The sequence below is a fragment of the Engystomops pustulosus genome, chromosome 6 (assembly GCF_040894005.1).
Source record: "Engystomops pustulosus chromosome 6, aEngPut4.maternal, whole genome shotgun sequence".
Classification (NCBI taxonomy): Eukaryota; Metazoa; Chordata; class Amphibia; order Anura; family Leptodactylidae; genus Engystomops; species Engystomops pustulosus.
In genome coordinates, this window is record NC_092416.1 from 131,670,367 (window position 1) to 131,695,204 (window position 24,838).

Below are 24,838 nucleotides of genomic sequence, written 5' to 3' on the forward strand. Positions count from 1 at the left end.
GCACTGTGCTCTCATTGTCCAGTGATACTGCTCTCCGTTTTTACAGCAAGTGCTGAATATACCTGGTTTTCAAGAGAAACAAACTGTGAGACCCAAAATGTGTTTAACTAAAAATCCTTCCAGCGTTTTATTACAATCTGCACTGAACGACCTTACAGCATCACGGTAGCCATAAAGCCATTACACAATCCACATTCCATCTCTTATCCAAGTGCAGAGCCAGCTGGTGTGAGATGGTGCAGGATCCAGGGGAGGGCATTGGATTATTATTTTATTATTCAGAACATGGAAATTATGATTTAGCTAGCCATTGGGGGTCATTCATCTTTATTTTTCTTCCAGTTTTTTCAAGAAATTTTTTTGGCCCATTGCAATTTTTGCGCCTTTTTGGGGACATTATGAAATGTCCCCCGGGGCGTTTGTTTTTCGTCAGTGAGACACATTTATCTTCTATTCCAGATGTACTCGCAATGACATTTATCATTTCAAACTGTCTAATATTTGCACCATTTTTTGGCACAAACTTTTAAAATGGAAAGAAATGGCTTGCAACATTTTTGCAACATTTGTAACAAATGTCTCAAAAAGAAATCTGAAAATATAAACCCATTTAACACAAGAAAAAAGTGAGATTGATAGATTACCAAAGAAGCAGACAGAAAAAAGAAGAGATAAGATAAATGACCCCCATTGTCTCTCTCAGTATTACACAACTCTTGTAACCTCACATTTAATATTTAGACCCTATTGGTGTGGGGGTGGCATTAACATAAAACTTCAAATTACGTTCTATGAGTAAGTGCCCCTGGTTTATCATGCTTAATTTCCATGGTAGATTTTCTTCAAATATCTTAAAACATAATAAAACCTATATAAATTTGGTATCTTCGTAATCCCACTGGACCAAATAATAAATGGGAGATATCCTTTGGAGAGCATAGTGAAAGTTATAAAACATTTCACAAAAAGTCCATAAAGTGGTGTTAATAAAGGGTATTTTTTGGTAAAATTTACTGCATTTGATTTTTTTTTACAGCTTCCAAGTTCATTATATGAAATATTAAATGCTGATACCAGGAAGTTATGCAGAAAACAATCCCTCATTAAATTGTTCTGTAAATTGAAAAATGAAAACTTGATGGCTTTTGAATGGGGGCAGGCAAAAAAGTGAAAAAAAAAGTGTATGATAACCAAATTATACACAAAGACAGGCTTCAACATGGTGTATTTTGGAAGGGGGGCCCTGGTACATAATTTGCACAGGGGTCCTGGTATGAGACAATCCACCTCTCATAGATATATTATAAGGCAGCTTTGCACTCTTACTAATCCTTCAGTTTTGTGGCACAATCAAGAGATTATCCTATACATCGTTAGTAGCTAAAAATATTAGTCTTCCAGGGTTTGTCAGTGTTCTCAATGTAAAACTATGGCTGGATGCTGTAGCGTGACAGCATCTATAGATGAAAGACTCCATCGGAATAAAAGTCAACCTAAAGAAAAGCAATTTTTCACCTCCATGTCAGATGGTTCTACCCTCCATGTTCTACTTTTGAAGTTGACTTCAAAGTTCAATTGTGGAATGAAAGACTCGGCCCCGGGATCAACCTCTGCAAATATTACAAGCACCAGTGAGACCTCTGGAGCAGTGAAATAAACGGACAAAGGCACAAGTGTAGCCCAGGTCATTACCTATTATTCACAGCAATATCTATAGGGGATGCTGAGGTAACAGCCTTAGTTCCATGGAAGAAAAATGATAAATGGCATGTGAAAGCCTTGTTACAGATTTTCTTTTGGGACCCCAAGTTTTTTGTTAAAATAAATTGAAAGCTTTGACTGATCCAATAGCATATTATCTTTACTGTATATATTGTATTGGTTGCCCCTTTAAATACAAATCACTGGTCCGGCAGTGCAGTAGGGGATTATAATATAGACGGTTTTGGCGGTAGCCCAGGGCCCAAGACTTTTAGGAAGGCCATGACCATCCAAACCACCTGCTGATACTGATATTCATACAGCACAGGGCCCATGACAGTCTTAATGCACCCCTGCAGCAGTGTATGATGTTCCCCCGCCTTTCCTTCATGCCGGACATATATGGAGGCTTTAACCTCCTAATGTAAATGATGGGTGGAACATCCCCCACCGGGGCCTAGCCTTTTCTTGGGGCCTGGAGACAGCTGGGGCCCACAGTACCTGAGTGGCTGGCGGTTGCGGCCTAGGCACGCTATTGTCACCGTGCTTGGTATGGGGACCGGAGGGCTGTCCTACAGCCAGGCAGGTCTCCAGCAGGGTGGTGTTGGCAAGAAATGATGAGAGAGAGGCTGCTATAGCGGTTCTCCCTGAGGCAACCCTTTGGGGTCTGGAGTATGAGTCCCTGTGTAGTGGATAGGGTGCCCGTGATGATGACAACCATAGTAGCAGGGACCAGACGGAGGCAGACGTTGAACAAAAATAACTTACAGTTCTTTATTGGAACCGACAGGAACAGTAGCAACGTGCCTTGACAACTGGTAGAATGCTGGAGATGCAGTTGGAGGGAGCCACAGGAGTAGATCACCAGCCTGGATGCAAAGGGCAGGCTGGGAGGTAGCTGTGTCCTAGTAGGATGCTTCAGCTTGTCCTGGGTTGCTTCAGATATCACCCTTGAAGGTAGGATGATACCCCTTTCCTCTCACTGACTAACTCTTCACTCTACTCAGGCAGGGAGCTGAGCTCTCCTGCTCTGGTCTGGTATACTGGCTTGCTTAGCTGTACAGGACTCTTCTGAGTCTCTAATCCACTAACTCTGGCTTCTTCTGAACTCTAGAACTTTCCTGACCAGGGGTTTTATTACTCCCATTGGTCAGGTGGTGGTTACTCCTCCAATTGCATCCCAGCTTACAGATACAAGGTATAACACATGTGATTGGTTGATGGAATTGCATCACATAAAACAATTAACTCCTGCCTTACCAGGCAGACTCTACCGCTGCAGTGTTCCCCTGTGTTATGTAGTGACCTGCTGTGGGGTTCATCAGACCCTACACAGGCTGCAAGCTACATGGTGGGACGTATTCGCAACAACCCCACTGCCTTGCATCGGCAGGGGTTTTGCATGGGCATCAGCGTCCATTAGCAATTCTACACCAGGCCCTACCAGGCCTGAATGTGCGCAGGCTATAGCTAGTGCACAGGTTTTAGGATGGGAGCAACCCACACTGACCCGCTAAGCTGTCACTGCTCAATTCTAGAGTTTGGGGCACATTTATCTTTAGGCAGGATCCAGGGTTAGGAGCTTAATGCAGCAGTGAACAGTCATTCTACTGCCTGGGGCAAAGATGCCTCCTGTGCAGGCCCCTCTCCTTGTGTTTCCCACCTCTCTCCTCACAGTTATTTTAAAGAAAGAAGATTGAAATAACCACAATGATTTATTCCATCTCCCCTCATGAATTTATGTAGCTGATGACAATCTGAGGGGAGATTCACACAGACAAACTTGGAGAGGAGTCTTCTGCTTCAAAGGGGTTTTCCCAGGAAACAAGTTAGGCCCTATACCCACAATAGGGCCTAACTTGCTGATCAATGGGGGTCTCAGATCACAAGAACAGGGGTTTGATGGGGTCCAAGGTAACTCTGTCGAACCCCTCATCACTCGCGGAGCAGAAGGCCGCGCATGTCTGTTCTGCACCATTCATCTTTATGGAGCTGATAGAGAGTGTCTGCTGTTCCCTAATCCACAGTGGGATATATTATTCTACATAATTGGGATGTATTAAAAGCAGATTTAAGGTAGTAAAAACTAGAAAACTAAGGCAATTCATAGGATATGCTTACTAACTGGACATCAGTTATACATTGTAGTCTAATAATAAAAACGAAACAATAATAGCCCAAATTCCTCTTTAATGTAGTCTGATTTCATATTTGTGGTTCCGCTTCCAGAATTCCTTTTATTTGGCCTCCTACTAACCCATCTACAGAAATTCTCAATGTGGCTATAAAACTGCAAAAATATCCAACAGAGACCTCAATAAAGGTTATTTTATATGAGGTGAGACGTTTACATGCAATAAATATATTCTCGTCTACAATAAAATGGCAGTTGTGAATGCAGTTGAGGTCTTTGATGGTTGACCTGAGACTTTACTGTAACACAACCACAAATCCTGTAAACATAGGACTTAGAAAATGGAATCTTGGCCTTCAAGACCAGAAAGACATGCCATGTAGTTATTTTTAGACATTTACAGTGGAGTGTAATTTATACCTGGTAAAAGACTTCATGACTAATTGGCAATATGTAGTTCTTCAGCCACAAGCAATGATGTCCCCGGGCCAACTTCTCCAAACACCTTTCAATGAATCTGCATTCAAGTGGTAACTTGTATTGGATTTAGATGACGTTTGTACAGCCACAGCTAAGGTGGTGGTTTGGGATGGGTCTATGTGGTTTTATCCACCACGTCCCAGTGTAAATTTTTGCACCCTCAAAGTCCATTAGAGGTTTGAATGTTGAGTGTGTCTAGACAGAAAGTGAGGATTTCATGGGTTTGTTTTAGAATAGTGTATAAAATGAGTTCTGATCATTCATTCAAAACTGTTAGCCACACATATGGTGGAGTCTGAGGAGTATGGAAATGGTTTGGTTTAAGAGTAATGTTATATATTTTTAGAACACAGAGAGCTTACGTTTTTATTAAAATTATATTTATTTTTTTAGAAACCTACATACAAGAGAATGACCCAAAATGGGGCTCCTTCTTGGTGTTACATTTGGAGCTCCTTTTTATTGTTGTCTAGAATAGGTTGCTTCTTCCCATGAAGGAATTGTGATGGGACGCCCTCTCTATATTATAGGTTACAGGCATATAATGCAACCTCATCCTATGATGTTACCCTATCTATATTTGCTCTTGTATCATTATTTATCACAGAAATGTTTCAAGTCCTCTATAAGTCACAGTCCATTGTCTGATTTGCAGAAGTAAGCTGAGTTCTGCTGCATCTAAATAACACATACAGGCAGTCCCCGGGTTACATACAAGATAGGGTCTGTAGGTTTGTTCTTAAGTTGAGTTTGTATGCAAGTCGGAACTGTATATTTTATCATTGTAATTCCAGCCTGAACTTTTTTGGTCTCTGGGACAATTGGATTTTAAAAATGTTGGATTGTCATAAGAACCAGGATTAACACTAAAGCTTCATTACAGACACCTGTGATAACTGTTACAGCTGATCATTGTAGCCTAGGACTAAAGTACAATAAATTACCAATATCCAGTGGCCCGTTTGTAACTAGGGGTCGTATGTAAGTCCAGTGTTCTTAAGTAGGGGACCGCCTGTATTTAACTTCATGTTATTGTTATTAATACTTTTAAATGAAATATTTGGGAACCTGTCATAGACCCAAAAAAAGCAGTCACTTCAAGTAGAATGACGCTCCTGCCTGGTGCTGTGTGCCCGTCTGGGTCAGGTCTTTATGTGTTTGTTTTTATGGTTTCCCTTTTGTTGTATCTCTCGAATAATCATATTTTATTGAAGTCACTTTTTGGCTGTCAGTGCTTCTACCTCTATACAGATGCTGTGTGCTTTGGCAGACATTCCGGTCTGGACTGCTGCACTGCAGGATATTACACCTGGCGGAAACACAAAGTCTACCAGTTCTTGGAATTCGGAGTGACTGGGAGAAGGCTGATTAGGTGGACCTTCAGCATGCACCAAATAACAATGTACTGGAAATCTGCAGCAGCTCACTTTACAGTCAAAATCCCTGGCTCTGAGCAAAGTAGAACATCTGGATCAACATTAACGCTGTCCCTGCCAGCGGCAGGGGTGTAGTTAAAGTAGGTGAAAAGGTAGACGTCGTCTGCATCTGGTGACTATGGCGACATAAAGGACTGTATTAATAATAGCACGTGGGTGAGCACATTACAGATTTTGCCTTCTTTAAGTTAAACATTAAGAATTAACATTTTTATTAATTTTTTAAAAATATTAGTCTTTAAATGGTGATTGAAGGTATACAATAGGCCATCAATTATGATGGTGTGATTGAATGTATGATTGTGGTGCCTCCCTCATACAAAAGTGATAGTGATAGTGATAGTTGACTTTGAGTAACTTTCTCTTATCTGGTGCTCAGCCGCAGTGACCTTGGGGTTCTTCTTTACCTTTCTCTCCAAGGCTCTTTTCCCACGAATGTTTTGTTTGACTGGATGGTCAAGTTGTGGTCGTGCCAAACTTCATCCATTTAAGGATTATGGAGGCCACTGTGCTCTTAGGAACCTTGAGTGATGCAGAAATTCTTTTTTAAAATGAAAAGTTTAGATCATGCTAGGAATAGAATAATTGCTATTGTTATAAAATAAGGGAAATAAGGCTTAGGGTTTTAGTAGGAGCCTACCATCAGATCTTCCTTAATAAGTAGATTCTTGATGGTTGGTTTCCTTTAAGGAGTAGTATGTCTTCTATTTCAATTACCTCAAATATTCACAATATTCATTTTATTTTGAACAAAAAAATACATAAATGCTATAGAAAATTAATGAATACAGCAGTTAAAAGGAATGAAATATGAGTCTATGAACTGTAAATAGTGTGCGCCAGAAAAAAGATTGCTTACAGGCAATATTTGCCCAGTCATGATCCTGACCACAGTTAAATCCAATGGGGATCACATCATGTTGGACTTTCCAAATGAAAATTTCTCTCAATCATTTTTGTTGGTCAAGGAGGGCTTACAGATTCCAAAATCAATCCATTATATTCTAATGTGAACTATCCATTACCTCCGCCAAGACAGCCTCAGGTCTTTTAGCTTAAAAACTGGCTTGAGGACTATTATTTGGCTTGTCAAGGTATCATATATTTAGTGAACTTTATTTGAGCTACTGTCATTTTTTTAAGATATCTGCAGATGTGATTTGTTGTCCTGGACACAGGACAAGAGCGCTTCTGGTAAACTGTTGGATTTTGTTTCTTTCAAAAAAAAATGTGAGGATCCCCTATCCCACAAAAAAATATATTAATGTCCTTTTCACTAAAAATTCTGTAAAATTTTTGAGCCTGGGGCGGTCTGATCAGCCAAGGCTTCTTTCACGTATTTACAAATCCTTCTGTTTCCATTTAGGGTTTATTTGGATATTTACAATGATCTTAGGGTCATTTAAGGGGAAACACAATCGTCATATAAAAAAAAAAAAGTTGAAAGCCGTACAACAAAGGATTTAACTTCATTCTGGTGGAATATTACTGAATTTCTAATGAATCCCAGTCTGCTCTCTAGACTCTGGGGTTACTACAGCAGCAGAAGCGTGCTCTGGATGTGTGTGTGTACAGAAGTGTGTGCTACTGTTTGCTAACACTACGTGAGCACTAAATCACCCACCCCATCTCCTCTCCAAATCCAAGACATTCCCCAGGGGGAAGAGTTAAGATGCAGATTCACTTGCAGATGCCATCAAAGACTTGTAGGATTTGCCCCAGTTACAGTTCTTTGCTTCTAGTGGATGAGCAGGTTACTTGTTAAGGTCAATCCTCCAGTTTTTCTGCTATCATTCCTCAGCTGTTCCTGACTTGCAGACTCAGGTATGTACATGACTCTGCTGTAGTGCTCTCGTCTACAGCTCTTAATATCGTAAAAATCTATACCTATGCCACAATATAATGATTCTTTTACCTTTAACACCCTGGGGTTTTTTTGTAACAAAAAATGTAACTAACCTGTAAAATATTTATAAAAAAATAAAATTTATATTGTTATTTTTTTTCAATTGTACTCTTTTAGTTAAACATGTAACAATTTATTCTGAAATCTTGTTCATGCTATGATATGATTTAATCATGCTGTTCCTTTTCAATTTTCTCTTTTACTATGTACTCGGTGAAAAAAATGGCAAATAGTAAATAAGTTATTATAAATGTAATCATTGTATGTTAATGCAAAGTGATCTATATAGCATTGTAGAAACATTTTGCATTTCATACCCTTTATACTAAATGTTAAATTATTAATAACAAGAATACATTATTGAATGAACATCATAATATTACAAAAACAACTGCTTTACTACAGTTTCTAATAATAATAATTGTATCTACATCATTATTAATCAGTCATATTCTTGCTGTTACTAGGACATCAGTATTATTATACAATTATTATAGAAGTAATAGTAATACAATATTAACAAAGTTATACTAAAAACAAAAATAATAAAATATGTAATAATAAAGACATAACAGCATTTAGATTTCATAAGAAGGGCGGCAACATACAATATTTATGTACAAAAAATATATATATATTCATGTCTGTAAAAATATTTTGTTACATGGAGATTTATGGAGCACTCCTGTTGTATACACTAGATGGCTAACATTTATTATACAGTTTATACCAGTCTTTGTCACATAAGGAGACATCATAACTGTAAATGGCACATAGTACCGTAGGTGGGTAATAGATTATAGATTTTACACTGGGGTTCAAGACCTTGAAAAAAATCTTTGTATGTACAGTAGGTATGTGATGGTGCTTCATAAGTGAAGAACTAAGTATAAGCACCAAGATTCACTATATAGAGTAACACATTTCTTATTTCTAGGAAAGGCTCCTGGAAGGAGAGAAGTGAGGACTGATCAGTAGCTGACACATCCTGCAGAGCACAGACATGACATTGATCCACATCCATCCCTTCCTCCCTGGCTTGCTCCTGTGGATTATACAGCTCTCCAGTTCTTTTGTGCTGGCCAGTGCTACTGAACTCTTGCATCCTTCCAACAGCACTGATGCTGACCTCATGTTTGGCATTGGGATTCCTAGAAACAGGAGGAAACGTTACATATCTCCCAGAGACATGAGCTCCTTGTTGGACTATCATAACCAGGTTCGCTCTAAAGTCTTCCCTCCAGCTTCTAATATGGAATACATGGTAAGTGTAGAGTCCTAGAAAGGATCTTCCAATTTAGTCATCCTGATGCTGTCATTTTAAAAAAGTTGTGCTACATCTTTAATATTTTATAAATTCGGTCTATGGTAAATGGTTCTTAAGTATATTCCTGCAATTGTCAGGGACTAAAAATAAATTTCCCTTTTTTAAGAGTTGGTGCCACCTTTCCCCATGGACTGTGTTTGGTATAGCAGCTCAATCCAATAATAAACTAAGGCTATAGATAAAAGCTATAGAGCAGGGTCATTTGTCCGCCATAACAAACATAACACATAGATGATCTACTGTCTATACAGGACTGAACACCTCAGATATGCTGTCACTCGTCTATCCTCTAGGTGGCAATGTACTGTAACAGTCATAGACATAACATTGCAACTTTGTAGATTTATGTATATAAAATATATCTGTTGCATAATACAAAGATCATTTGGGCTACATTCACACTATTGTGTGCCCGCCGCCCTGCGCGCATGGGAGAGGTGGAGGAGGTATTACAAGAAAAGAAACGTTTCGGTGTGGCATGCACCTTTTCTTAAGCCGCACACCACACCGAAACGTCGATTGTCTTGGAATAAATCACACCCTACTTTTACACCAACTATCTGCTTTATTTTTGTTGGATATGCATGTAAGTCGTGCACCTGGACTTTGAAGCTTTGTTTTTCACCCCCCACATTGGGGATTATTCACACTGTGCTGCAAAAAGAATTTTTTTCTCTTCTCATAGAAAATAGTAGCTGCACGGCTGTGGATACGGCCAAAGATAGCACAGGCTCTATCTTTTTGTGGCTACAGCTCGGAATGGTGAGCTAGATGGCTATGGCATCTATGTCAGACATATGTATGAGCCGCAAGCTTGAGGCAGTACATACATCCCCCCAATGGTCGCGTGAATGAGCCTTTAAAAGTACTTTTATTCACTGACAGCAAGTGAAAATAGTTTAAAATAGAAGTAAAGCCCCCATATTAGCTTCCATGGGATACATCAATAATATCACATTAGTAGAAGTCAGACACCACATTGACCTCCATCAATCAGCTGATTCTGCCAACCTCAAGGCTGGTATCCGCAAGATTGAAGGGTTGAAGCATTGGACCCCACCATCCTCCTATGGATAGGTCATCACTATCAAGAAGATGCTAAATCCCTTTAAGTTGTTAGTAGATAGGGGCAAATGAATCTGTTTAAGATGAAAAAAATTGTCTTAATTTACACCAAAAAAAACCCAAACATTACTTTTATCAAGGGTTTTGGACAGTTTTTACACACTTTTAAAACTAATACAACCAAGGGCACTTATTTTATTCTGATAAAAACTAGAGTAAGTTAGATTTCTCATTCAGCTTCAAACACTTCTAATCAATCTGGTGCAATTTAAGAGTTTGCACAATTTTAATAAATGTGCCCCACTGCATTTTTTCCAAAAACTTTTTTGGGTTTTGTCAGGAATAGCATCTTCAAATAAATTAGCCTAAGCAACAACCAAGGACAAGGTTGGCACTGTATCTGAAGAAAGCAGAACTATTTTTTTTTTACTTTTTCTGGACAGCCACTTCAAATATGTTCCAAAGCAAAACCTGCTCTGAATTTTGAAGTCAGTCAAGACCTTACTCTATGGAAGCATTGACTTTCTGGTTTACACAGGTGTTACCCTTCCGTCTTATAATCTGTCTATGAAAGGTCTTTTTGGTCATTCTGCAATTCACATTTCAATTGATTGGACAGTTACACAGAATTATTTTTTTCAGTCTGATTTATGTTACATTTAAAGTACAACTGTAAAGTATAAAAACTTTTGCCTAACTCTGCACTAAGCAGAAAAAAAGGAATTCTCTAATTTACTCTCATTAGCTATCTGCAGCTATTTATCAGATATCAGAGCTTTTACCTTGCCCCCCAGGCTAATCTCCATTTGTCAAGCTTTTTGGTTGCCATGGTAAACCGTATAGTACAGCTAGAGACGACAGGAGGCTTGTTGAGAAAGGCTGTAGGACCTGTAGTGATGTCACAAGCATGTGACTCATCCCATGCTACAGGTCGTCCAAATACAAACAAGCTATCCCACATCATTTAAAAGAACTTAAAGGGGTTTTTTGCCTATGAAAGAAAAATCTCAAATGTCAATCCCCTAGTGATGTTTACACAATAAAGGTCAGTTTTAACCCTTTACTTTACAATTTTACTCAGCTTTATTGCTGTGTTAGCTCCTGTCACTCAGTGATGGTCAGTGTAAAATTCCAGAGTGTGGGTTTGGACTCTCTATGCAAACACTCCATGATCCATCTGTGTGGTGACAATATAGATATAATTGTACAGGTTTAGACACATAGAAAGAGAGATGAGACAGATCAGAGATGAGAGAGAATGAGATCCATGAAATGCATATAACACATGACTTTCTCCCCTCTGCTATCACACCCATTACATACTGTCAGTTTCACTATATATCTCCCTCCCTCTGCCCTGGATAAAGAAATTATCTGCCTGTAGCTTGCAGCATTACACTCCTCAGACTATGTGGCCTGCTGGCAGGAAGTCAGTGTCTGTGTCAGCGTGAGAGCTCCATCCTGGAATGCAGGGGGGAGGGTCCCCTGCAGTGAGTAGAGGGAGAGAGAAGCTTCATAAAGCCTCCAGCAAGATGGCTGCAGACCCTTAAGTTAGAAGATACAAGGTCAGAAACCAGGGGAAACTGAAATTGTGTACACAAGGTTGGAATTATATCTGTGAAATGCTGTATTTTTGTTAATAACATTGAATTGTAGAATGTGTTATTTTTTTATCCTGAGTACATTTAAGAAACTTGTCTTCGTGGGAATACCCCTTTAATGTGATGGCAAAGGACCTTCAGTGATGTCAGAAGCATGTGATGATAATCGGCCAATTATAAACTTGCTCTCCTGGTTTGGCTTCATTGCGTTGAGCTGATGTCACAACCTTGAAGTGCCCAACCACATCAGGAATAGCTGAATCTGAAGCTAATGTTAAATTTACCAGATATATCTCAGGGTAGAAGAAGCCAGCAGCATTATACAGGTATCATTTGAGATGTTATCAAATACTATCTCCAGCTGTGCTACAACTTTACAGTTACTCTTAAACAAAACTGAGTCTGTGAAATGTTGACTTGTTCATTTGCTTGCCTACTGTTGGGTCTTGGGCTTGCCAACTTTCTGTTGGAAAGTGTGAAAGTGTCAATTATTGAGTGTCCAAATGTCAAGATGTCTCTGAATACCAAAGTATAAAGATGAGGACATGAATTACATGCTATAAGGTCTAACTTGTAATCCTTTGGGGACATATTGTACGGATAATGGGTATTAATGGAGAACACAGTTAATAGTGTTTAGGAGACCTGACCCTTAATGATGTCATCGGGAGCAACGAGCCTTCCCAAAATGGTGGGGCTGTGGCATATTAGTACAAGCGTGCACGCCCCCTACAGTAATTTAAATGTTGCTGGCGACTGCATTGATTGCAAGCATTGATTGCAAGTGTTACTGGTGGTGGTCCGGGTTCAGTACTTTGACATTATTTTTAAAATTAGGATTCATTTGTACGTGCCAAACCTGAATTTTAGTGACTCTGCTCATAACATCAGTGGTTAATTGTGTATGTTGTGTGAGCGAAAACCTGTGAACTATTATCCTGCCACTTTATAAAACCTAATTTCACTTTTGCAGAGCAGAATGAAGATCTAATGTATCTTCACCAAAAATTATCAGCCTAGGTCATAATTTGTGCATAAGGGTTAAATAGCCAAGATCCAAGATTAGGATACATTGGATTCTATTGGTTTGATAGATATGAGGTGTATCATTTTTCATCAGACCAAAGGGCCCATAGTAAGTAATAATTATTAGAAGGATCAATCAATCAAGTGGTTCTTCCACGCTTCCTATCATCCAGAGTGGGGAGCTATTAATCCTTGAATTATGGCTATCCATCAAACTTATGGCTGTAATATATTAGAGGGGAAGAGCAGATAAGACTGACTTTTCTCTGTAAACTTACACTGTCCGGGGAGGGGGATTGCAGCAACGCCCACATTGGCTCCTACAGGACAGTATGTGTTATGGACTAATATTTGTGCTAATTCATTTTCTTTATTAAGGTGTGGGATGAACGACTAGCAAAGTCTGCAGAGTCCTGGGCCAATCAGTGCAAATGGGATCATGGACCTAACCAGCTCATGCGCTATGTGGGTCAGAACCTCTCCATCCATTCCGGAAGGTAATTCATTTGGCATAATTGATTCATAATGATAAATATGGGAGTTATTTTTGTCCCAATCAAATAGCTCGGCAGTTTAAATCCAAGGTAGCCCAAATCAAAATTGGTGTGCCATTTTTAGTATGGTACCAGCACCAATTTATGTGTCCTTAAACGGGTATTCTCATCTGGGCATTCACATTTCATTTAATCCATTTGCCATATAATTTCTTTAAGTGGATGTTATTAAAAATATGTATGTCCCTGTGTGAAAATAATTTTCCATAAATGTAGTCATATGGTCCCTTAGAAATGAGATTATTCATTTTGGATACGACCACCTCTGCTGAAGTGATTGCACAAAGAAACAAATAGTTCTTGCATATAAAATGTCCAGGAGTTACTGCATGCCCCACAGCCGTCCTGTGGTAATGATCCCTGAATTCAGGTGGTCAGGCAGAGCTAAATAGTGCATATATGGCCACTGCTGCCAGGATTCCGGGGTGGTCACAACCAAAGAAGCTATCTTGTTTCTATGGGACAACATGGCTACATTTATGGGAAATTATCTTCACACAGGTATGTTTTTTTTTAATGACATACAATTAAAGAAATGTTTGTGTATGACAGATGAATTGAATTCAATTAAATGTGAATACCCAGATGGCAATACCCTTTTAAGAACTTTTGAAGCACCAGGTATCAAATGCAAGTGTTATAAATAAATTACAATAGGAAATAAACCAATGCACTGTAATGGTTGTGTCACTTAGGTAGTAATAGACATATAAATGGTCACCCTGAATACAAGGTTAACCAACAACTGATACTATTTATAGGCCCCGAGAAAAACATGCAGGTAATAATAGTTTACTTCCCTCTAAAAATGATGGTGTTGTTCATTGATATCTATGAAATGGGAAGTGTCCTGATTTGCAATTGCTGCCACCATATTAAATCCCTTTTTCCTAAACCACGCCCATTATCCCACCCCAAACCAACCACAGTATAATAATGACCTTAATGGCCCCCACATAGTATAATACCCCCTTCCTGTGGCCAACCCCCCTAAGAACCCATATAATACCCCCTAATGAAACTTACTATATAATGCTTTCTTAATTTTATCCTCCCTTTACATTTGTTCCTGCACTTATATTTATCTTTCCCTTCACTTATATAGAATACTTTCTGTACTCCTAACCCCCTCCGCATATTGTGACCATCTCTTCCTCCCCTTCCAAATTTTTCCCCTTCCCTCAATTCCCTTCATATTGTAGCCTCCTGTCCTCCATTACCTTCATATTGTGGCCTCTGTCCTCCACCTTCTCTCATATTGTGGCCTCTGTCCTCCACTTTCTTTCATATTGTGGCCTCTGTCCTCCACTCTCCCTCATATTGGGGCCCCTCTCCCCTCCTAAGTATTAAAAAAAAAACTTAAAGGGAACCTACCACCCCGATTATACCTATAAAGGTAGAAGGGGTGGTAGGTGGACGGATGGGACGTGAGGATAGCCCTTTTTTGGGCTAATCCTCACGTCCCGGGTGTCTTTTAGAAAACTTTATTGTAGCTATATGCTAATTTTTTTATGCGGCTACTGGGGCGTGGAGTAGCCGGACATGAGGCTACTAGTCGCAGCTACTCCACGCCCCAGTAGCCACGTTACTCCGCCTACCAGATAATCTTCGGCGCGCAGCCTCTGGTAGCTGCGCTCCCTCTTCCGAGTCCCCCATCAACTGCGAATGCGCAGTAGTTCTGGCCCCGGAGCCGCACCCGCGCAGCCGAAGAACGCATGCGCAGAATGCAGGGGAACCGGACGAGGGCGCGCAGTAATGTGGCGGAGGCGGAGTAAAGTGGCTACTGGGGCGTGGAGTAGCCGCGACTAGTAGCCTCATGTCAGGCTACTCCACGCCCCAGTAGCCGCATAAAAAAATTGGCATATAGCTAGAATAAAGTTTTCTAAAAGACACCCGGGACGTGAGGATTAGCCCAAAAAAGGGCTATCCCCACGTCCCATCCATCCACCTACCACCCCTTCTACCTTTATAGGTAGAATCGGGGTGGTAGGTGCCCTTTAACTTACCTTTCCATCAGGGGTGTTGCTAGGGTGGTAAAAGATCCGGGGCACGGGCCCCAATGCACATGTATCGAACTTTCAGTAATGCTCACTCCTGTACATGTGTACAGGAGAAATCCCTACCTATTCCATCCAGTGACTGCAGGTGATATGTTTTCTATCTTCTCCATTAGGCCCGGCATCACCACGTCTCCTCAGCCACGTGTCCTCCTTGTCGAGTTCACCACACAGACATCTTATGTTCTTCATTGTCTCTACATCTTGGCCCCCTAACAGTGTTATCTTGCTGCTACCTCTAACACTCTACCTCCTTTATTGTAAGGCCCCTTTCACATACATGTATGCTCGCTCAGGCCAGGACTGCTTGGCGGGAGAGGTGGAGGGTTGACCGCTCCTCACATTCTTATGAAAGATCTCTTTTCTGGTGACACACAAGTGTGTTCACTGTACTGTGTACAATGCTCTCCTATGGTGGCCGTATGTTCGCTACTGTTCATATAGCTAGCATATGGCCACCATATACAATCATGTGAAAGGGCCTACAGATACACAGAAAGTCCTCCTGAAAATACTGTTAATACAGAAACAATAAATGCTTCCTAATATAACATATTGTAAAAGCCATAAAACCTATATATATGTATCTTTAACTGTGAACCCCCACTAATTTGCCCTCATGTGACCCTAAACTAAATGATGCCCTGTTTAATCATGCCCACATAAAGGAAGAGTCTGCACACTCCCCACTAAGAAGTCCCCCACAGTGCCCCAATGCCCTCACAGCCCCCAGTAATGTCCCCCAAAGTCCCCTCTAATGTCCACCTGAGCCCCCTGTGATGTCCAAGGCTCCCCCTGTTATGTTCACACATACCACTCAAATGTCCCCCACAGCCCCCCTGTAATGTTGAAAGAACCCCCTCTAATGTTCCCCACAGCCCCCCTATAGTGTTTCCAGAGGCCCCTTTGTAATGTCCCTAACAGCCCCCACTAAGAAGACCCATCACAGTGCCCAGTAATGTTCCTCCACAGCCCCTCTAATTACCTCACAGGCCCAGTGATGCCCCAGTGCTCCCTGTGATGTCCCGCACAGCCCCCCTGTAATGTCCACAGAGCCACCTCTAATGTCCCTTACTAGGAATACCCCCGCAGTTCCCAGTAATGGCCCCCTACAGCCCCCTAATTTCCTCACAGACCCCAGGAATGTCCCCAGAGCCCCCTGTAATGTCCCCCACAGCTCCCTATAATGTTCTCCAGAACCCCGACTAAGAAGTCCCCCAGCGCTCCCTGTAATATCCCTACAGCCCCCTAATTTACTCACAGGCCCCAGGGATGTCCCCAGCGCTCCCTATAGCCATCAGCAATGTCCCCCACATGACTAAGTCGTCTGATTGTGCCTCTCTCCCCTCCTCCACTGCATAATTTAAAAAAAACAAAAAAACACTTTCACTCACCTCAGTCTCCTCCAGCTTGTCGCTGTTCTCTGCAGGACTGAGTCGCGGTGACGTCATCACACAGCGTCTCCTGCTCCCGGCAGCTATAGGGAGCTGCTTGAAGCAAGAGAGCATCTCCTGCTCTTTTACAGGGTACAGAGTGGGGAAATCTGCCCGGGCAGCAGGAGAAGTGTCCTGCTGACCCGGGACATTCGGGGCACAAGGCAAAAGATCCGGGGCACAGGCCCCGGATCTTTTGACCTAGCGACGCCCCTGCTTTCCATCATTACCCCACAGTCCTGCTTCCTCCTCTCCCTGGGGCTCTGAGATGACTCGAATGAGGGAAGTGGGGCCAGCCAAGGGGAGAAGCTACCTCCACAAGTTTCTATACAGAGATGTTTGGAGGGGACTCCTCCCCTCAGCTGGCCCTACTCCCCTCCTCTGAGTCATAAGGAAGTAAGTTTTTTTTTGTTTAAACAGAGATGAAAACAGATGGAGCTGATCCCACCTCCTAGTCTCTGCTCTGCACCTAAAGTTTGTCAGGTTAGGGACCAGGAGGCAGGATAACGCGGGGCAGTGAGGGGCAGCCTGGGACATTCTCCCAAACACCCGGGACAGCGGGACAGCACCTAAACACCCGTCGAATCCAGGAGAGTTGGGAGCTATGGATTTAGGGGGTTTAACCCAAGTATACTTACATGCTGGGGGTTGCCTCTGTGACAGGATCTGATCTTCATTTAGCTTGTTTTTTTTGCGATAAATCGACCACGCATGCACATGATTTGTCAAGACCCAGCTGACGTCACTAGCTCTCTGGCAGAGGAAGGGGGAGGAGGATAAGTGTTGGGGGAAGGCATGAATAATTAGTAGCCAACAGAGCCAGAACATCAGCCCATGAGGCTTATTTGCATATTTACATAAAATAAGCCATTAACAGCTAAATGAATTACATATAATTTCTTTCAGTGGGCACACACCAGCTAAATGTATGTAGTTGATTTCCTTTAACCAGCTCAAGGACAAAATATGACCTGTTTACCTATAATAACTAATTAGAGTTCAGCTTAACCTGCAGCAGCGTCTTGGCACAGGCTATAGTAAATTTGGTGGACAAAGGCATCCCTTCCAGGATAATGTCCCCCCCCCCCCCATTTACTTTAAAAGAACTGGAGTAGGTTTCCAGCTCATGTAGAAGGAAGAAGAGAAACATTTGGCACTCCCTAAAGGGTATTCTCATATATTGCATTTATGACACAATCTACAGGATATCAACAGGATATGTGAAAAATGCTGTTACCCACACCTATCTCAGAAACAGTTCAGCTGACCCCTTCCTCAGACAGGCCACTCTACATTCAGGTCTATGGGACCACAAAAATTATCAAGTCTATTTGCTCTGCTTTTTCCGGTGCATTCATACACCTCAATGGAGAGTGGCCAACTGTGCTCTTCCAAGCTGTGGAAAGGGGGCCCTGTGGATAAACACTAGACATGAGGATACCCCTTTAAGGTATATAGTTTGCTATACAATTATTATAAGTACTAGAGATCACCAGACTATTACAATCTTACACATCAGTGTCTTAAGAAACTTCCAATACATGAAACCTGGTTGACTGCACACAGATATAACTAAAAGTTGAATAATAATTATTTTAGATTTAAAGGGGAAATGCTCTTTAAATCTACCATCTACCATCTGATAACACTCATGACAGTATCAGTTTTCCAGCCTGTCCTCCCTGTATAAGTAAATAGAGAAAAGCAAACAGTGATCTGCAATGTGTAAAATATAGAGCAGACCTATTCTCAGACAGCTATTCTCACATTATAGAGCTGCGGATGATCATAGTTTTAAGTCTTTTTCTTAAGGGTCATATCACAAGACACTGATTTCTTATAAGGCTATGCTAAATAGTAGTCGTCTTTGACCTGTGGCTACCCGGATATCAGTGTAAGTTAGGAATAGTAGTGTCACTTGGACTTATCGTGCATTCCTATTTGGCAAGGGTGTAGCTATAATACATTTGAGGTGGGGGTTCCATTGATTCTCTTCCAAGTAATACTTCTGCAATTTTATATGAATTTGTTTTTCAGGTACAGATCTATAGTAGATCTGGTGAAGGCATGGTACGAAGAAAGGCAGCACTACTCCTTTCCTTACCCACGAGAATGTAATCCCAACTGCCCTAGTAAATGCAGCGGCTCGGTGTGCAGCCACTATACACAGGTATGCTACACGTGTGTTCCACTGATCCAGATAAATAATCCAGGAGGCATAAGGGTGACAGCTGACGGACAGCTCACAAATATTGGTTGCAACATTCAAATAAATGAAGGCAGTCTCTTAATAAAAGCACAGTCTATTTTCACTCCATATGCAGCACACCAAAATAATAAAGGCTAGAGAAACAAAAGAGTCGAGATCCATTGTATACATTTGATTTTATTTACACACCAACATACAAACAACATAAAACAAATGAAATAAACAACATACAATAGGTAGGACACACTTGTTATTTCCCCCCTTAGATTATCCAAAGCCGATCTGGATCACAAAACGTGGTCATTCAACAAGTGTGTCCTATCTTTTTGATAGTTTTTATATTGTTTGTTTCATGTTGTGTAAATAAAATCAAATATATATATAACTGAGCTCGATCCTTTTGTTTCTCACATTCTTTCTTCTTTGGTGTGCTGTATACATGTAAACCAGGTGAGAGATGGCTAGTAGCTCACATTTCATCTGTGGCAGTGCCAGCCAACCATTGGTTTACTCTGTATGCTGGAAGACTGCTCTCTCTTGACTCTGCCACAAGATGCTAATTTAGTTATGGCCCGCTCTCGCCAATGTGGATCTTTATGTGTGAAAGTTATCCTATTATGGGTAGTTTTGGCAGATGGACAAGGGCCCTCACTGAACAAGCAATGGTGTTGTTACATCTCAATTGCAGAACTGTTGAAGGCTATAGATTTTTACTAAGTCTTTACTAAGTCTATATTTACTAAGGGCTTTGCACTCCACTTTCATCGGACCGTGCAGGTTCTTCTTGGCTAAATGGCTTGCACAGGTATTTAAGAAGTGTCTGTTCCGCTGTTGTGCCACATGGGACCCTTTTGTTGCGCAGCTGTGCTTGGCTCCATGCAACACAAATCAGGGGGTGTGCCGTTTGACGGTCCGACTGATTCGGACCGAGCACTGTATTTAACTAGCAAATTGTGTTGCATACCCTATGTTAAATGTGCACCACAAAAAAGATTGTGAACTCTGTTGGGCCAGTGCGGGGAAGCGACAGATTCATGATTTCTGTCGTGTGCAGAATTATTCATGGAAATAGCACTTTTAGTAAATTTTTCCAAATTTGTAAGTAAATGTGCCCCATAATAGTAAGTTCCTGGAGTCAAATAAGATGAACTTTTTGAGCTTGTCATTTATTCATAAATTATTTCCAAATTACAGCCACCCTTGCACTACATGCATACTGTCAAAGCATAGGTAATTTTTTTGACCCACCTAGAAGTCACAACGCTGGAACAGGGAGCTGGGGCAGGCAACTAGGGGGTTTTCTGAATGATAACATAGATAAATAAACAAATTTGAAAATGGTTCAAATTCTCCACTTGCAAAATTTTGTTTATTGTTTTTTCTTGAAGCATCTAAAAATCCTTGTAATATTCTTCTCATGTGGAGTCTGCCAACCCTTTCTAGTACTGCACAGCCTTGTTTGCTACCTCACCGCCCATCTGCAGGCAGTTAAATATTTTTCCATACATGGTTTCCCTGCGTTTCCCCGATCTTACAGTCAGATATTTATTTTCTAGGGAAAAGCGGCTTCCTCTCACATTTCACTTTCCCTTTAGCAAAGAAGTGTTAAGTGACAGCTGGCAATTTCTGTAGAAATCCAGATGCTTTTTCACAGTCAGTCCCAGGTCCTGATGCTTCTGCTGAAGAAGTTTGCAGATTTAACAGCTGGAGTTGTAGAAAACTCAATTCTTTTATGATTTTGAATTTTAAAGTGCTTTTCAGGATCAGAAAAAAATTTCCTGATCTTGGAGTTGTGACCGGTTTTGCAGCTGGGCCTCATTTTGAATTTGCTGCCATAGCTAAGGCAATGTATTCCATTAATAATAATAATAGTGATGACCACAATAAACTCTTATTGATATACCATATTCCTCAGCACTTTACAAGGGTATGGTATGTCACATATTACATGAAGTATTAAGTAATAGTATTTTCAGATGAAATAATAAAAATAAGGACTCTGTGACACAACAGCTAACAGTGCTTGTGCAATGGTCACAAGAGTTTACAATCTATGGGGATGAAGGGATAAATAAATACGGTCCCCAACTTAAAGGAAGACAACCATTAGGAATAACACCAAACAAACCATACATAATCACCTACTTTTCATTACAATCCTGGCGCTGGTCTTCTTTAACCTCTCCATAGCTGGTAAGGCTTTGCTGCATATTGCAGCAAAGACTTACCGGTAACACCCGCCCGTCCATTGCCTGCGGCTTAAAAAATATGGCGGTGCATTGGCGCCGCCATCTTGGTGACGATTGTCGCTCCCCGTGATGTCATGAATGAGGTGGAAAATCCCCATATACTCCCATACTGTATGAAAGTAAAAATTTAAAAAAGTTAAAAAAAATTATAATAAAAACACCTAAAAATTCAAATCATTACCTTCTTTCCCTAGAATTGATATAAATATAAATAAACAGTAAAAATCATAAATACATTAGATATCGTCACATCCAAAAATTATCTACGAACTATCAAAAAATAATAACAATTTGTACAATTTGTAAAATGTAAATGTATGAACATATTATAAAACCTATACAAATTTTGTATCCCTGTGAACGTAGCGACCAAAGAATAAAGTAGACATCTCATTTGGGGCATACAGTGAAAGCCGTAAAATCCAAGTCCACAAGAAAATGGTGCACATGTGTGTTTTCACCATTTTGACTGCATTTGGAATTTTTCCCACTTTCCAGTACACAGCATGGAATATTCAATACCATCACTATGAAGTGCAATTTGTTACGCAGAAAACAAGCCGTCAGAGAGCTGTTTGCGTGTAAAAATAAAAAAGTTATAGATTTTAGAAAGGACCAGATCTTTAAGGGGTTAAGGCCCGTTCCACACTTGCGAGTGTGATGCGATGAACTCTCATCACACTCGCAACGCAAGCTGCCCAGAATGCACGGCCCGAACGCTGCACCGCGGAGTGAACTCAGCATGTCATTTCACTCCCGGTGTGCAGCGTTCGGGCCGTGTGTTCCCGGCAGCTTGCGTTGCGAGTGTGATGCGAGTTCATCGCATCACACTCGCAAGTGTGGAACGGGCCTAAGGGTGCAGTCAGGTGTCTTGTCTAATGCATTTCAAAACACACCAGCACCAGCTGGAGAGAGATTGGCCTAATTAAACAGCTGTTAACATTTGTGTTTACAAAACACAACTGTTAACAAAATGGTAGCGCTTTCTTGAACTCAACCGTTAACATTTGGGTTTTGTGAACAGAAGTGTTAACCTCTGTTTTAGTAGTCAAATCTCTCTGCAGCTGATGCAATGCATTTTGAAACATGTGCATTAGATGTGATGTGTGACTGAACCCTAAAGAACACATCAGTTTGAGGAGACCCCCTTCCTAGTGCTCCAAGTCCAGCTTCAACGTACACAAATGTATGGTTAGACAGCTCTACAGGACCAATGCCTGTCTGTAACTTTGTATAGTCAAAACTGCTTGTAAATTACATTTAATGAACTAAGGAGATCAAATATATCTTGGTGATTTAGGCCCCTTCTACAATTGTGATGAACTTGCATCACACTTGCAACGCGTGCTGCCCAGATCGCACGGCCCAGCATGTCAGTTCAGTTCCGGTTTGCAGCGTTCGAGCCATGCGATCCAGGCAGCGCGCATTGCGAGTGTGATGCAAGTTCATTGCATCACACTTGTGAGTGTAGTAGGGGCCTTACTGTCAGAAATTGTCAGGACTTAAAGAGTTAATTGTCAGTATACATTGTACACATGTCTTCTTGCCCCCTTAAAGGTCTTCAAGACCCAACAGTTTTTCAAGCAACTTATTTTGCAGCAATCCTCCCCATGGCCCTGAGAAGGAATAGAAAACATTTGCTTTGGCTTCTCATAATAAAGTGTCTTATAGGAATTATAAAACTTGAATTATTTTGGAGTCATTAAATCTGCTGTTTTTTCTTCTACCTCAAGGCTCAGATATTATAACATCAGGTCAAAAATAAAAATGACAGCATGTTTTGTTGGCCAAATGGCAGGAACGTGGAATCAGCAAGTGCAGTTCTTGACGCACAAGTCTTAGGTTGCGGTTCTGTGGTGGATTTCATATCTATTGACAAATCTATTGAAGTGTTTGTGTTGGAACCCGTCCACCAACCCACAGCTCCAGAGTTGCTCTTCAACTGAACTGATCAGAAATTAGTCTCTGTGGACCAGTTATCGTCAATGCAGATCATGTTCTGTCTAATTTGGGTTTTACGTAGAACACCAACCACAATGCTTAGAGTCTGAGTGATGGATATTTTTGCACATTACATTTAATTTTAAAGGCAGAGGTGTAACTTGGAGCTACTGGATTCCATTGCAAATCCTGTACTGGGGCCCTCCACCTATCATGTGCCATTTATAACACTGCTGTCTTCTTATGTGGCACAGGGAAATCATCAGGCCTCAGGCCCCTTGTTCTTCTTCTAAAGTAGTGTTAATTGTGATGAAAGGAAAACAAGGATATAGAGATGCTTGAGAATTGACAGGGGCATGCCTCTTTTTTGTGGGACATACCATACTTTGTGTAATTTCTGTAACTGATACCACAGTCTGCCAGCTAACTGAAACCAGACCCTCATAGCACTGAGATGGATGATGTTCATATAGTGACCCCCTAACTTCCTTATAGTTTTGGGATATACAATAAAACCTGCGTGACACTCTGTATGTATTGATCTATGTTCTAAATTAGATAATGAATAATAACCACATAGACACCCATGGACTCTAAATAACATTCTCTCATTTATTATTGAACTACATACTTTTATCTAGCTTAGTAGGGCGTATCCCTCCTAGGTACTACAACTTAGCTTTCATTGGCTTATCTTAATTTGGTCATACTTCTGTAGCAGTGCAGTGGCAGGAGAGCATATAATGTACATATAATGTCACATGTCTTCACTAGAAAATAAAGTCATATCCATAACAAAGCCAACTGGAATTCACAGCGATGCCTTTTCTAAGCTGTTGAACTCTGGAATTGGCAGTGAATTGATTTGAAAAAACATTCTGATGAGGCCTCAAACCCCAAAAAGTAGCTATAGCTGTCTGAGGGGTGTGAAACTATTATTTTCAGAGCACACAATTTAAAGGGAGCAATTGTTCATAAGGAGGTTTTCTAAACTCTCTCCTGGAAAGTCATGCTGTATATAAAAGACATTCTGGCATTTGTTTACAGGTGTTATTGTATAGATGTGAGCAGTGTTAAATTATAGTGAGAACATAAGATACCTCTGACTATCACAATTATGTTGATCAAGCAGGTTCCTGACATACACATTCCCTACTGGGGGTCACCCAGCTCTTTCTAGTAGATATAGAGATGCTTAAACATAAATACAGTAACTCAGTCTTACTTATCTTTTGAAAAGAAAATCATGCACTGTTTATGATGATTTATTTAGATGAAGAACATGGGCTGGCTGGCTATATACTGGGGGTCAGGGGACTGGAAGGCTATATACAGGGGGCTGGCTAGCCATATACTAGGGGGCAGGAGCTGGCTATCTATAAACTGGGGCTATATACTGGATGGAGGCTGAGATCATTGCATTCCCACCCTAGGCTTATTATAATTAGGTGCCTTGGCTTATACTCGGGTCAGCTTATACTCAAGTATATACAGTATTTATTTTACACGTACCAACCACATCAATAGCTCTGTGTCCAAATATTTTAATAAAGCATCACTTCCTGTCTTTCTCTAAGCAGAAAATCCAAGCACAATGTGATACACTAAGAGCAATGATCAATGTGTGAACTTTGAGTGTGTAACAAGCTGTTATTAATGCAAAAAAGCAAAAAAATAAACACATGCCTTTATTGACATTAGTTTATCATATTTAGAGTG

At 40.8% G+C, this 24,838-nt stretch overlaps 1 protein-coding gene across 1 annotated transcript in view; it reads left to right on the forward strand.

Annotated features, from left to right (window-relative positions):
* R3HDML (R3H domain containing like) overlaps positions 1 to 24,838 on the forward strand; it is a 44,320-nt gene that overhangs the window by 16,952 nt on the left and 2,530 nt on the right. The window contains exons 3-5 of the mRNA XM_072111041.1: positions 8,595 to 8,921; positions 13,055 to 13,173; positions 18,758 to 18,890. Coding sequence (XP_071967142.1) covers positions 8,661 to 8,921; positions 13,055 to 13,173; positions 18,758 to 18,890 — 513 coding nt within the window. The 5' untranslated portion in view covers positions 8,595 to 8,660. The remainder of the gene's footprint in view (positions 1 to 8,594; positions 8,922 to 13,054; positions 13,174 to 18,757; positions 18,891 to 24,838) is intronic.